General features: G+C 41.9%; 1 protein-coding gene across 2 annotated transcripts in view; it reads right to left on the reverse strand.

Moving 5' to 3' along the window:
• The window catches only part of CSTPP1 (centriolar satellite-associated tubulin polyglutamylase complex regulator 1), a 205,163-nt gene extending 190,257 nt beyond the window's left edge, over positions 1-14,906 (reverse strand). The window contains exon 1 of one of the 2 annotated variants that reach the window (XM_070473076.1): positions 14,747-14,906. In XM_070473076.1, coding sequence (XP_070329177.1) covers positions 14,747-14,792 — 46 coding nt within the window. In that variant the 5' untranslated portion in view covers positions 14,793-14,906. The remainder of the gene's footprint in view (positions 1-14,746) is intronic. The other variant, XM_070473075.1, reaches the window with a different exon arrangement.
• Between the last annotated feature and the right edge of the window lie 324 nt (positions 14,907-15,230).

A 15,230-nucleotide genomic window follows, 5' to 3' on the forward strand; every position in this document is an offset into this window, starting at 1 on the left:
ACTGAATAAGAAAGCGGGCCTTGAGAAATCAGACCTTAGCAAAGTAGCTGACAACACAGGCTCTAGAGTTAGATAAACTTCACTCAAGCTTCACCTCCACATTTACTAGCTGAGTGACCTTGGGTAAGTTACACGACCTAAACTTCAGTTTCCTCATGGAAAAGTGAGGGTCGGGCTGGTACCGACCTCACAAATATCTTATCAGGACTGACTCTAGTCCTCCTGGGTATGAGGGACCTCAGCTGGCATACCAAGAACATCTGTTTGAATATATTTCCCACTTAAAGACAGTACTTGGGAGGCTGGGCTTACTTAGAAGCTGGAATATTATCTCTGTATTTAAAAACGTAAGACAGATAATCTCTGCTGAGGGTTTAGAATTTAAATGAAATAGCGTTTCCCATTTTGTGTCATCTAATAGAAAATGAAATCTGGGAAGTGAGGTTATCCAAACGTCAGTGTACTTGGAAACAAAAGATGAAAATTACATTGAAAATTACATTATTTCCAAGAGGGTCGTCTCAGGTTTTGTTGCCTAAAACCTTATGCAAATACCAACAAAAATGGAAGCAGAGATGTCAGTGAAATTTTGTCATTTAAAAAATGCAAAGTCTTTTCCGGTATCCCTTCTCCTCTAAAGATAACAACCAATGCTATTTTTATTACTTGGCTTAGTTTAAGACCTTTCCAGTTAGGGAACTCAATGTTAGGTCCTTCAACAACAATTATTTTTTTCTTAAGCTACTAAGAAATATGATAAGAAAAGTTCACAAAGTAAGACAAATCAATCACTTCTTTTCGTTATGTTTGTTTCTTCTTTAGAAACATGAGATCAAAACCAAATATTTACTGGAAGAACAAAGGTCAAAACAGTCACTACCTATGTTCAGACATGGCAACAAAGATTAGCAAGACTCCAAAGACTATTTGCAGGCATAACCTTGAAAAGAAAAAAGGCAGGGCCATGCTTCCTGAAGACCTAACTTATTTTCTTCCACCACCACATGGTAGAGGGATATATGCACTATTCTCTACCACAACCCGTGAAGGCAAGGCAAAAGGCTGACGGCGCATGTTAAGACTTTGTAAGTGAATCATGTGTTTAAATATCAGGTTTGGTGGTCTATAGACTATCAAGAAAGACAATTTTAGGTCTCATTAAATAGTTCACTGTAAGATAACTGACATATATTAATTAATTCATCCTCTCCACCCAGTATGAGGTAGCTTTTATCAACTCCTTGTGTTGGGGAAATTTGATCAAGGAGAGTAATAATGGTATTTTCTGTTTACAAAACACCTTTCTTATAAAGAGTTCTACATGTTTATCGTCTCAATCTTCTAGCATTCCAGTGAGGTAGGCGGTAATATTACCTTTTCCTTTCTTATGGGTAAAACGCTAGGGTTCAAGGGGCCTAATGACTTACTCACTTGGTAGCCTGTACTTTAGCTACTAACGAGAACATACTGCATGGGATTAACACTAGACTGTGGACTCAAGTCTTAGCTGCACATAATTCAAAAGTGTCAATCTTCTAGTTTTCTCTACAGTCATCTTTCAATGTGTCACATTCCAAGAAAGACTGGGGTCATGCTTGTTGTTTAAGCTCATGTGCTTACTGTTCATAAAGCTCATTATCATTTCTCTACATTGGACTATTCAAGTTTTGTCGAAATGCCTAAAAGCTAAATTATTTTTTTGTTTACTGTCTGTGAACTAGCATTATAAATGATGTCATCAGGAATCTGCAAAAGTCTTAGACAAAGCTGCAGGGCCAATAAAAGCAATTCACTTGGGGAAGAGTGTGTTTCTGCTTCTCCCCCTCTACCCCCGCCCTCCCCCCTCCCCCCTTTTTTTTGAAGTAGGCATCACACAAAAAGATGACTCATTAAGCCCAAAAGAGTTGACTATGCCATGTAAGGGCTTCTTATGCAGCCCTCCACAAAAAGACCTGAGTGGCAGCATAAGGCCTCCTCTTCTGTGCATTTTCCTCCAGGCAGAATGTGCATTTGTGTGGCTACATACACAATTATAATCTCCCCTGAAAAGCAATTCCTTCCATATGACAGGCTGAACAGTGGCCTGAGTGCTGGCCTCATGTTGCCTGTGCCGTTGACATGCTGAAATACCAGACACGTTTAATCTCTCCTTTCTGAAAAAAAAAAGCTGTGATGGGACAGAAGAAGCGAAGCTGGAAAGAACTCCACACAGAGAGAAAGGGGGCCAGCCCAGGCGCCCAAACTCACTTTCTCATGGGCTGAGCCGCTTTGTGCGTTGCCTACTTACGTGTCAGTTTCCAGGACTTCAGGGCATGAGAACCATGGAGCCGAGTGGTTCTGGCAGCCTCTCCATTTGACAAGCAGAGCCAGAGACATGCGGCCTTCTGGTACATTTCACATTCAAAAGTGTTATTGTTTCAAGCATGCCTATTTTAAAATATATAATTTTCCCATTTAGGGCACATGTTGTATGTAAGTTGGCCACAGGAGGAGTTCTGCCACATGATTAAAAAAAAAAAAAAGGCAATGGCTCTTATACAGCCCTTTTTCTGCCAGATACCTCTGTTTACTGGGGGCCGGGGGTGGGGTGGGGGGGCGCTATTCCAGGTGAGAGAAGTCTGAATTTCACAAACACCTGATGTGAAGGCCAAGGCACAAACAGATTTCTGTCTGAGATTACAGAAACTGAAGCCTGTGTTTTATCACAATTACCTGTAATCTCAGGGCCAGATAATGGTATTAGCAAGACCTTGGGCTACACAATAGGACAGCTGGAAAAAGGCTCTTACTCTCTCCAAAGAACAGTGCTTTCAAAAAGCTAATTCAATGAAGAAAAAGAAAGGGCCCGGAAAGTGCCTTCTCAAACAATATTTACTTTTACTGGGTTCCTGCTAATCAAACACAACTTAGTCAAAAGCTTTTATGAAAAATACATTGGATGATTTCAGCTGTAATTACTTTGTTTAAAGAGAAGTGCTTAAGAGAAAACATAGCTAATGGGATCAGTAATTTGGTAAGTTCAGATGTGTTTGGGAAAACCCCTCCTCTCTTTGATAAATCATTAAAATTCTGGTCAGATAAATGTGTTTTGACTTGAAATTCCAATCATAGGACGAGCTATTTCCTAAGGCCCGTAGGGAAGCAGTGCGAGGGCATCCCAACACAGAGCACCCAGCGATTAGCTGACAAGGGTAATTCCAGGCTTAATCAAAGCATATTACTCTGCCCAACTGAAAACGGGATCTCAAGTAGATGCCTCAAAATAGTATTAAATTTCCTTTCTTCATAAGAAACCATTTGAAAAAAGGAACTAAATCTTACTGTTGTGTAATCAAAACGAAGAAAACATGCTGTCAACCAAGAAATTATATTTACTCATTTAGCAAACACGGTATACACGCAAGTAATGGTGATCCCCAACTTTTGGACAGCATTCAGAGTAAAGATTTTAATCAGTTATCCTTTGGTTGTCAATGGAAGAAGGGAAAAAGGCCTAGTGTCTCTCGCACAGCAGGAATTCAATAACTATTTTCTGAACTGGATTCCTTTCTTTCATTTAAGGAAAAAAAAAATTATTTTGCTACTTAAAGCATATGCGTATGTGCTAAGTCGCTTGAGTTGTGACCGACTCTTTGCGACCCCATGGACTGCAGCCCGCCAGGCTCCTCTGCCCATGGGATTCTCCAGACAAGAATACTGAAGTGGGTTGCCATGCCCTCCTCCGGGCGATCTTCCTGACCCAAGGATTGAACACGAGTCTCTTACATCTTCTGCATTGGCAGGAGGGTCTTACCACTAGCAACCACCTGGGAAGCCCACATAAAGCACACTGTTCATTTAACAACTGTGCATTTAACTTGGGCCAAGCACTGTGCTAGATTTTGGAGATACTAAGAGAATAAGTCTGCCCTTATGCTTACATTCTAGTAAGAAACAGACAATAACAAGATATATGAATAGATTAATAAGGTAATTGTGATAAGCACTAAGAAGGATACAAACTGGAAGATGAACCAGAGATAAGTTAATGGATCATCTATTCTTTTCTGAAGTCTTTTTTATTACTTTTTAAAACTTTGATTACTTAGCTTCCTAAAATTCACTCATCTAGCAAATGTGGCATTTATAGCAAAAAATAGTGATCTCCAACTTTTAGACAGCATTTAGAGGGAAGATTTTAAGATTACCTGAATATATAAATGATAGGCAAAGTAAAAAATTGATGGAACTATTTTTAATCCCTAGAATAACACTGACATCACCTGTAGTCAGTTACCCAGGAGAAACAGAGGTGGGTAATGGTCAACAAACAGCATGCCTCAGAACTCACTGGCTCTCCCCTGACAGCCTCCATTCCCCATCCCTAACCCTCTCCAACAGAAACACTGATCACATTTATTAAGCAGCTTACAGAATCCTTAGAAAGATGAAAGGAACAGAGTCGAGGCTGAACCTCCAGGAACAGCTCCCAGGGGCGCACCCCAGAACCGGGCCACCTAGGGGACTGCTGCCCCTGCGATGGCGATTTCTTCTTTTGCTTTTGGATGAATCCTGATCAGAAAATTTACTTTTGTTTGAATATGATTAGTGAACCTTCCAAACCCAACCCTATGCTAGAGCCAATCCAACCCATTTCCGTTTACGTCAACAGAAATACTCATAGGACTTTAGGGTGCTCGGGTTGTTGCAGAAAGGAAAACAAATGAATATGATAGATGTTACGCTGACTTCCTAAATCTCTGGATACTATTCATAGGTTTACAATATATGAAGCTGGTCACTTAAAAACAGTAAGGCACATGTCCACAAAATCATCTCTTTCGCTTCTTCTTCCCCCTTTCTCCTTCCTTTCTTCTCTTCCTAATTCTTCCTTCCTTCCCTTCTTTCTTTCTTGCTCCCTGAATAGCTTCTCTATATAAAGCAAAGCATGAATATAATGTGCCGCTCCCTACAGGAAACTTATGCCATACACGGGAGATGGGATCTAAGTGCTAAAACAGACTGAGTGAACTCTATGTAGGCAGGGGTCTCGGCTCTTTCCCAGTTTCAGTTCAGTTCAGTCGCTCAGTCGTGTCTGAGTCTTTGAGACCCCGTGGACTGCAGCACACCAGGCTTACCTGTCCTTCACCAACTCCTGGAGCTTGCTCAAACTCATGTCCATTGAGTCACTGATGCCATCCAACCATCCCCTTCTCCTCCTGCTCTCGATCTTTCCCAGTCGGCACTTATTACACTGTTACTTTGTGTTACAGTCATTTATGAATATTACCTTCATGATTTTGTGAAAATATGCATTACTGTTTTTAAGTGACCAGCTTTATTATTATAAACCTAGTTTCCAAAGATTTAGGGAATCAGTGTAACACCTATAGTATTTATTCCTTTTCCTTTCTGCAACAACCCAAGCTCTCTAAAATCATATGAGTATTTCAGCTGACCTACTGTAAATGGCAATGTTTCCTAGCATGAGGCTGGGTTTGGGAGGTTCACTGATTATATTCCAACAAAATTACATTTGCTTATCAAGACTCATCCAAAAGCAAAAAGAGAAACTATGTCGGGCAATAAGACAAGTTGATATCAGCAAATGCAAAAAAAAAAAAAAAAAGATTAGTAACACTTAAGAATCTTCAACATAGAAACAGTCATATGTCAGAACCTCTGCCAAGGCTTGAAGAAATCTTAAACCTCACGACTGAAAGGAACTGTATCAGTGACTACTGGAGGCTGTCTTAGTCCAGGGACTCTGAGAAGCAGACAAGAAGACAGGATCAGACATGCAAGAGATTTAGGGGATGAAAAGCCCATGAGGGAAAATGGGGAGGGAGCTGGAAGAGATTCAGAGAGGTGACAGACACACTGCAGGGCTGACCCGCGCAGAGAAGAGGGTGAGAGTGTTTGACTGCGGTGCAGTGGGAGTCCTCAAGCCAAAGTCACCATCAGAGGAGTCACACTTCTCGTAAAAGTGGGTCTGTCCGCCTCACCCAGCCATCTGCTGGGAGCGGCCTGCGGGAAGTGTGGCCTCAGTGTGAATAAGGTTGGACTGAGAGCTGGAGTTGAGCTAATTACCTTCCCCTCCCATACTAGGCGATCTGAGAGGCACAGTTTCATGGCCACCACAGATGCATTGCGCATGTTAGGCTGCTTCAGTCATGTCCGGCTCTGTGTGACCCATTGCCACAGATGTATTACATATTTTTATTAAAAAAAATAGGAATAATAATAGCAGCTAATATCTATTGAGCACTTACCTCGATGCTCTAGAAGAAAAAATATCTTACTCATCTTTGTATATCCTCTTTTCACAATGTATCAGCCAGGTATTGCTCTAAAAGCTTACATGCATGAGGTAAGTATTATTATTATCTATATTTTGCAGATAAGGCATCTAAGGCACAGAGAGGTTGAGTAACTTCCTCAAGGTCACACAGCTACACAAAGTACATAGATTACTGTCACTCAAGCTCCCCTATATGGTTTATTTTTAGATGTTATCTTCCTTACCGCCTGCCTTTGAGAGATGAGTCCAGTGAAAGAAGGAACTTGAATTTTACTATTTGACCCATCCTGATTCCTAGGATGCCCCCTCCTGGCAGAAATGTTAAATTAAGCCCTTGAAAAAGAAAAAAAAGAAAAAAAAAATTAAGCCCTTGGAGTCATCTGAACTTAACTCCAGAATCCATGCAACCATGGAATGCAGGTCTGTGCGACAACTGTAGCCTCATTTTCGGAGTTGTTCAAGGTATTCATAGCACAGAGTTTAACAATGCGGACTCTGAAATCATACTGCTGGATTAGAATCCTGCCTCCAGGACTCACTAACTAGTTATTTAATGCCTTGGTGCTGCAGTTTCCTCATATACGAAATGGAGATAAAAACCGAAACTATCTTCATGTGTATTAATGTATGTGAAGTACATAGAATGTCACCTGGTACATACTAAGTACTTAATAAGTCAGTTATTGTTGTAGCTGCTCACACTTGGGGGACCCTAAAGTCAAATTATTCATGTTCCATGGGTTGCTCAGACGGTAAATTTTGCCCACAATGCAGAAGACGGGGGTTCAATGCCTGGGTGGGGAAGATCCTCTGGAGAAAGAAATGGAAACCCATTCCAGTATCCTTGCCCGGAGAACCCCATGAAGAGAGGAGCCTAGTGGGCTACAGTCCACAGGGCCGCAAAGAGTTGGACACTGAGCAACTAACACTTACACTTTTAGGTAACACACAGGTATATATAAGGTGTCTACATTGTGAAAAGCAGGTGTACAAGGATGAGTAAGGTACAATTTCTGTTCTCAGGACACTTATTTGCAACTGATGAACTGTTTAAGAACTCCCGTCTTAAAAGGGAAGCAAGGATCACACCCTTTACAGGCAGCAGCTATTTTGGTTTGTTTATTTTTATCTCTGGGTTTGAACTGTGATGTTGGAGAAGACTCTTGAGAGTCCCTTGGACTGCAAGGAGATCCAACCAGTCCATCCTAAAGATCAGTCCTGAGTGTTCACTGGAAGGACTGGTGTTGAAGCTGAAACTCCAATACTTTGGCCACCTGATGACTCATTTGAAAAGACTCTGATGCTGGAAAAGATTGAAGGCAGGAGGAGAAGGGGACGACAGAGGGTGAGATGGTTGGATGGCATCACCAACTCAATGGACATGAGTTTGGGTAAACTCCGGGAGTTGGTGATGGACAGGGAGGCCTGGTGTGCTGCGGGTCGATGGGGTCGGTTCTCGAAGAGTCACGACTGAGCTCCTGAGCGACTGAACTAAACTGAACTGAAGAGAGGGAAAAACAGGCATGGAATCCCATAAACCTGGATCTGAATCTGGCTTTTATGCATCACCACCTTGTGTAACTTTCTACAAATCAATTAGCCTTTCTAAGACTCAGTTTTCTTATTTGTAAAATAAAGAGATCTTAAAAACTACTAAATAGGACTAATAATTATTGTTGCTCAGTTGCTAAGTTGTGTTCAACTTTCTGTGACCCCATGGACTACAGCACGCCAGGCTTCCCTGTCCTTCACAATATCCTTGAATTTGTTCAAGCTCACATCCATTAAGTTGGTGATGCCATCCAACCACCTCACCTCTGTCACTTCTCCTCCTGCCCTCAATCTTTCTCAGCTTCAGGTTCTTTCCCAATGAGTTGGCTCTTTGCATCAGGTGGCCTAGGTATTGGAACTTCAGCTTCATTATCAGTCCTTCCAATGAATATTCAGAGTTGATTTCCTTTAGGATTGACTGGTTTGATCTCCTTGCTGTCCAAGGGACTCTCAAGAGTCTTCTCCAGCACCACAATTTGAAAGAATCAGTTCTTCAGTGCTCAGCTTTCTTTATGGTCCAACTCTCACATCTATCTACACATGACTACTGGAAAAATTATAACTTTGACTATATGGACCTTTGTCAGCAAAGTGATGTCTCTGTTTTTTAATATGCTGTCTAGATTTGTCATAGCTTTTCTTCCAAGAATCAAGGGTCTTTTAATTTCATGACTGCAGTTACCATCTGCAATGATTTTGGAGCTCAAGGATATAAAATCTGCCACTGTTTCCACTTTTTCCCCATCAATTTGCCATGAAGTGATGGGACCAGATGCTACAATCTTGGCTTTTGGAATGCTGAGTTTTAAGCCAGATTCTCACTCTCCTCTTTCACCCTCACCAAGAAGCTCTTTGGTTCCTCTTCACTTTCTGCCCTTGAGCAGGGCATGGCAACCCACTCCAGTATTCTTGCCTGGAGAATCTCCATGGACAGAGGAGCCTGGTTGCACCAGGCGACACGATTGAGCAACTAAGCCCCCCCACACACACATCTGCATGTCTGAGGCTGTTGATATTTCTCCTGGCAATCTCGATTCCAGCTTGTGATTCATCCAGCCTGGCATTTTGCACGATGTACTCTGCATATAAGCTAAATAAGCAGTGTGACAATATACAACCTTGAAGTCTTCCTTTCCCAATTTTGAACTAGTCTGTTGCTCCACGTCCGGTTCTAACTGTTGTTTCTTGACCTGCATACAGATTTCTCAGAAGGCAGGTAAGGTGGTCTGGTATTCCTACCTCTTTAAGAATTTCCCACAGTTTGTTGTGATCCACACAGTCAAAGGCTTTAGAGTAGTCAATGAAGCAAAAGTAGTATTTAGCTGGAACTCCCTTGGTTTTTCCTATGATCCAGGGGATGCTGGCAATTTGATCTCTGGTTCCTCTGTCTTTCCTAAATCCAGCTTGTACATCTGGAAATTCTTGGTTCATGTACTGTTGAAGCCTAGCTTAAAGGATTTTGACCACAATCTTGCTAGCATGTAAAATGAGCACATTTGTATGGTAGTTTCAACATTCTTTGGCATTGCCTTTCTTTGGGATTGGAATGAAAACTGACCTTTTCCAGTTCTGTGGCTACTGCTGAGTTTTCCAAATTTGCTGGCATATTGAGTGCAGCACTTTAACAGCATCATCTTTTAGGATTTAAAATAACTCAGCTGGAATTCCATCACCTCCACTAGCTTTGTTTGTAGTAATGCTTCCTAAGGTCCACTTGACTTCACACTCCAGAATGTCTGGCTCTAGACATACCATTGTGGTTATCCGGGTCATTAAGACCCTTTTTTGTATAGCTCTGTGTACTTTTGACATCTCTTCTTAATCTCTTCTGCTTCTGTTAGGTCCTTGCCATTTCCTCCTCCTTTATTGTTCCTATCTTTGCATGAAATGTTCCCTTGGTATCTCTAATTTTCTTGAAAAGATTTCTAGTCTTTCCCATTTTATTGTTTTCCTCTATTTCTTCACATTGTTCACTTAAGAAGGTTTTCTTACCTCTCCTTGCTCTTCTCTGGAACTTTGCATTCAGTTGGGTATATCCTTCCCTTTCACTTTTGCCTAATAATAATACCTTGTATGACAGTTGTAAAGATTAAACGAGTTAAGGCACAGTGTTGAGCATAAATGAAGTGTTCAAAAACTATAGCTTCAAAATAACTGTGGGGGTTGGGGGTGAGCGGGAGGATCCAGAGGGAGGGGATATATGTATACTTATAGCTGATGGCAACCCACTCCAGTGTTCTTGCCTGGAGAATCCCAGGGACGGGGGAGCCTGGTGGGCTGCAGTCTATGGGGTCGCACAGAGTCGGACACGACTGAAGCGACTCAGCAGCAGCAGCAGCATAGCTGATTCAGGTAGTTGTACTGCAGAAACCAATGAGACATTGTAAATAATTATCCTCCAATTAAAAAAACAAAAACCTATCCAGGGACTTCCCTGACAGTCCAGTGGTTAGGACTTCACCGTTCCAATGTGGGGGTTGTGGGTTCAATCCCTAGTTGAGGAGCCAAGATCCCACATGTCTCACAGCCAAAAAACCAACACATAAAACAGAAGCACTGTTGTAACAAACTCAAAAAAAAAAAAAAAAAGATCCACACTTAAAAAAAAAAAACCTCTCCAATTTATTATCATTCCTCTATAAGTACAGCCTGCAAAGGAGAAAGACCCACCTCTGATTTCCTGGAGTTACCTATCACGCTGATCCACTACCAACCTTAGTGAGAAAAAGCACTTTCCATAGAAACAGAAGAGGTAAATAGGAACATGAGTGAAAGCAAGCACCTCCCCAGTTTAGGTGGGGTAAGATAATAAACTTCACACCCTCTTGCTTATACTCAGGTCAGCACGTAGGGAGTGTGTTTTGCAAACCTGGGACCAGAACAGGCCGCCCTTCGGCTCTAGAGAACTCTCCACACCCAACCAGATACACAGACACACCTCAGCCTCTGGCAGAAGCTTCCAATAAGTAGCTTTCATGAAGCTGGAACTCTTTCAAGGGCTCTATATTTATTTCATCTCTTTTCCAGATTCTCCTCTCTCTATTTATGCCTGGGCATTAACACAGTTTCTATCACTCCATTCTGACGACTGCAGGCATGAACATCACAGAGCTGATTCTGTAATGCTGATCTTAAGATACTAAAGCCATCCCAGGCCATGATTACAGGTTCCGAACCCACCAAGTCAGCATGGAATGGATCAGTTTACCGAACATGATGAAAGATTCTTTTCTTCGCTAGTAGTGAAAAAGGCAAATAGAAGCCCTGGCTAACACGTAGAAAGGAAAATCTATAGATATTCACTGAATAGGTACCCCTGTAATTGGTACATAATACTAAAGAGAGGTCTCCGTTTACACTTACCAAGGGATCTTGAACTTTCACTTTTCCCATGCACTGAATACCTAGAGCTTTCCCATCTCCCCAATTTTCTTTTTTCTGTATGCATTTTCTTCTCCAGTTCTACACACGTGACTTTATAATTTGTAAAAACAAAAAAAAAAAAAAGAAGAAGAAAAGGAGAAGAGCCAAAGCAAGTCAAACAAAACCTCCACAAGTATTTAAATTTTCAAACCAGAAACTATTTCATTACATTAATCTATAAGGGATGATTTTCAGTGGTTGTTAAATGGAGGATGAATGCTTCAAAACAGCAACAGCATGCCTCTAAAAGAGACCAAACTGAAAGGGCAGGGTTGCTCTCAACTAAAGACAAATGCATTTCAGCAGAGTTGTACAGTTTGAGCAACCATGAGTAAGGCAGTGAGTGGTATGACCCTGCTTAGGGCAGTATGAACGTCCAGACCGGGACTGGGACATGGACACTTAAACATGCAACAGAAACTGAAAGAGCTTCAGTAATCCAGGGTTCAATAATTAGCTAAGTGGTTGGATGCTGAAGTTTTTTCGGCCAAACTGAAACTTTGATTCTGTTTATAGATTCATTATCAACAATGCCATTGGCTTAGTCTCCCTGAAAAAAAAAAAAAAAAGCCACTTATGGAAGGACCATCAGCTCCTACTCACCAAAGAACCAGTAATATTAACTATGTCAAGGCTTTGAGGCAAACATCCAAGGAACTGAACACCGGACTAGGCTTTTCAAATATTTCATAGACTCATTGGTGAAAAGTCGCTCAGTCGTGTCTGACTCTTTGCGACCCCATGGACTGTAGCCTACCAGGCTCTTCCTTCATGGGATTTTCCAGGCAAGAATACTGGAGTGGGTTGCCATTTCCTTCTCATAGACTCATTAGTACTGAGTAAGTAAGATAAAAAACATAAAACTTTAGAAAGAGTCTAGGCATTGCTAGACATTAATATTATTATTCATTGGCTGCAAAATTATCTGTGATTTAACCATGCTCTTTAGGTATATGTGAGTGAGTGAAATTGCTCAGTTGTGTCCGACTCTTTGAGATCCCATGCCATAGCCCACCAGGCTACTCTGTCCGTGGAATTTTCCAGCCAAGAACATTGGAGTGGGTTACCATTTCCTTCTCCAATTAGGAGAATTAGGTATATATACTCCTTTAAAAACCACATATACCCCTTAACCTTGGTGAAAAGAGTCCTAACTTCATAAGAGAAATGCATATCAAATCTACCCTGGGACTGTCACTAACCAGTTGAAAATACCTGATGGTTTGAGTTGGACATATTTTGTTGGAAAGACCATAGGGAAACAGACATTCTCCTACACTGCTAACAGCAGTGTAAAATGGTCCAATCCCTGTGAAACATGATTTAGCAATGTCTATCAATATTTAAAAAGCATATATCTCTGACCCACCAATTTTACTTTGTGGTTTTCTTTGCAGATATACTAGTAATGGCACAAAATTACAGGTTATTCAGTGGGGCATTTTCAGTAATGGCTTCCTCTGGTGGCTCAGACAGTAAAGAATCTGCCTGCAATGCGGGAGACCTGGGTTTGATCCTTGAGTCGGGAAGATCTCCTGGCTACCCACTGTAGTATTTTTGCCTGGAGAATCCCATGGACAGAGGCGCCTGGCCAGCTACAATCCACAGGGTTGCAAAGAGTTGGACATGACTGAGCAACTAACACACACATTTTCAATAATAGCAAAAGGCTAAAAACAACATGTGTACCAACCGAGAACTAGTCAAATAAATTATTTTAATACTATGCAGCTAAACAAGTTCTGAGAAGAATGAGAAAGCTCTCACTGATACAGAAATCACTCTGAGATATATAGAAAGAAAAAAATACATTATCTCTTATATACATAATAAACTAAACTCTGGAAGGTCACACAGGAAACCAGTCACAGTAGTTACTAGTAGTGGGCTGAGGACAGATGGAAACTGGCAGATGAGGGGAAAAGGGCTGGAAGAGACTTTTCCTTCTAAACTTCTTATATTTTTTAATCTAGTTTCCATATGACAAATTCAGAAATTTAAACTGGAATTGTTTTTCATTAAAAAAAAATGTGTACAGTATCGATATATCCATATAGTTGAATATTATTCAGTTATAAAAAGAAATGAGCTATCAAGCCTGGAAAAGATGTGGAGGAACCTAAAATGCATTATTGCTTAGTGAAAAAAGCCAGTCTGAAAAGGTTATATACTCTGCGACTCCACTGTATGATATTCTGAATAAGTAAGACTTTAGAGAGAGTAAAAAGGTCAGTGGTTGCCAATGGTTGGGGGACAGGAGAAAGGATGAATAGACAGAGGGTGAAGCTACTCTGCACAATACTATAACAGGGGATATGACACTATGCATTTGTCGAAACCCATAAAACTGTACTGACACAGAGTGAACCCTAAGGAAAACTGTGGATCTTAGTTAATAATAACATGTCAATATTGGTCCATCAATTGTAACAAATGTATTATACTAATAGATGTCAGATGTTAATAACAGGAAACTGACAAGGAGTACATGGGAACACTATAATATTTGCTTAATTTCCTGTAAACTTAAAATTTCTTTAAAAATAAAGTCTATTAATGTTTTAAAGGGCTTCCCTGATGCTCAGTGGTAAAGAATCTACCTGCCATTGGAGGAGACCTGGGTTCGATCTCTGGGTCTGGAAGATCCCCTGGACAAGGAAATGGCAACCCACTCCAGTATTCTTGCCTGGGAAACCCCATGGACAGAGGAGCCTGGCCAGCTACAGTCCATGGGGTTGCAAGAGAGTTGGACACGACTTAGCGAATAAACAACGTTTTAAAAGATGTGTCCTTACACGTACGCATACACACACACACATCCTTTTCTCATCCACACTTAAGGTGTTAAGTGTGCATAACGTATTACAGCCGCAGCCCTACTGATCAAGAACTGAAGCTCAGGAGTGGGCAAATGATGTTCTGATCCAGGCCATACCATTTCCTAGCGGTGCGGCTTTGTGTAAATTATCTCTTCAGCCTCAGTTTCTCCGTCTGCAAAATGGAAGGAAAACAGTTTCCTCCTAGGGCTGTTACGAAGATTCAATAAAGAATGCATGTAAAATGCTTAGCATAGTGCCTAACGTACAAGAAAAACTCCAAAGTGTTAGTTGCCGCCGTGACGGTTATCTGACGGCTCACGGAATGACTGAGGTGGCACTTCAAGATTCCAAGGTTACTCCACTAGCAGCAAGTCAGTAACACCCCCAAAGCCCCCCACCCCCGCCAATTCTCAACTCCAACCTAGCCCACTGTGAGCACAATCCACACTGCCTGAGCTCCAGCGGGTACACTTCAGCATTCTTTCTTCCCCAGATGTTGTTTTCCTCCTCGCTGGGCCTTACACCTTCAGGCCTCTGGATCAGCGCCCCCTCCCCACCCCACCCTAGCGCACCCCACCCATTCACACTCAGATCCCTCCCCATCCTCCTCCCCAGACTCTGGCCTAATGCGTCCGCATTTCTTTCCTTCCCCAAAGCCGAAGGAAGCGCCTACCCAAATACTCGTAGTCCGGTAGGGCTAGGCGCTCCGGACTCAGCATCCTTCGATCAGGGTGGCTTCAGAGCTCCAGCTCTCCGGCTTCCGGAACCTAGGTCTCCCGGCTCTCTCGGTTGCCATGGCACCCACGCGGCGGGAGAGGCAGGAGGCGGAGGGGGTGCCACGCGAACAGTTTCCGTATCGCAACTCCAAGCTGCCCGTACCAGTTCCGGGAGCAGTCGCCTCGCAGCGGTCTTAGTTTCTTTGGACTCCCTTTCTTGAGGCGATGGTTTATTAGACGAATTTGAGGTGGAGAGTTCCTTTGAAACCATCATATTTCCCGGTGTGGAAAACTTATTGTCAACCCTCCATATACCCTCAATTTCTGAATTTCATAACTCTTCCTGCTTTATACAACTGTTATCATAATAGTTGGAGAAGGAAATGGCAACCCACTCTTGTACTCTTGCCTAGAAAATCCCATGGACGGAGGAGCCTGGTG

Source organism: Odocoileus virginianus, chromosome 10, assembly GCF_023699985.2.
Source record: "Odocoileus virginianus isolate 20LAN1187 ecotype Illinois chromosome 10, Ovbor_1.2, whole genome shotgun sequence".
NCBI lineage: Eukaryota > Metazoa > Chordata > Mammalia > Artiodactyla > Cervidae > Odocoileus > Odocoileus virginianus.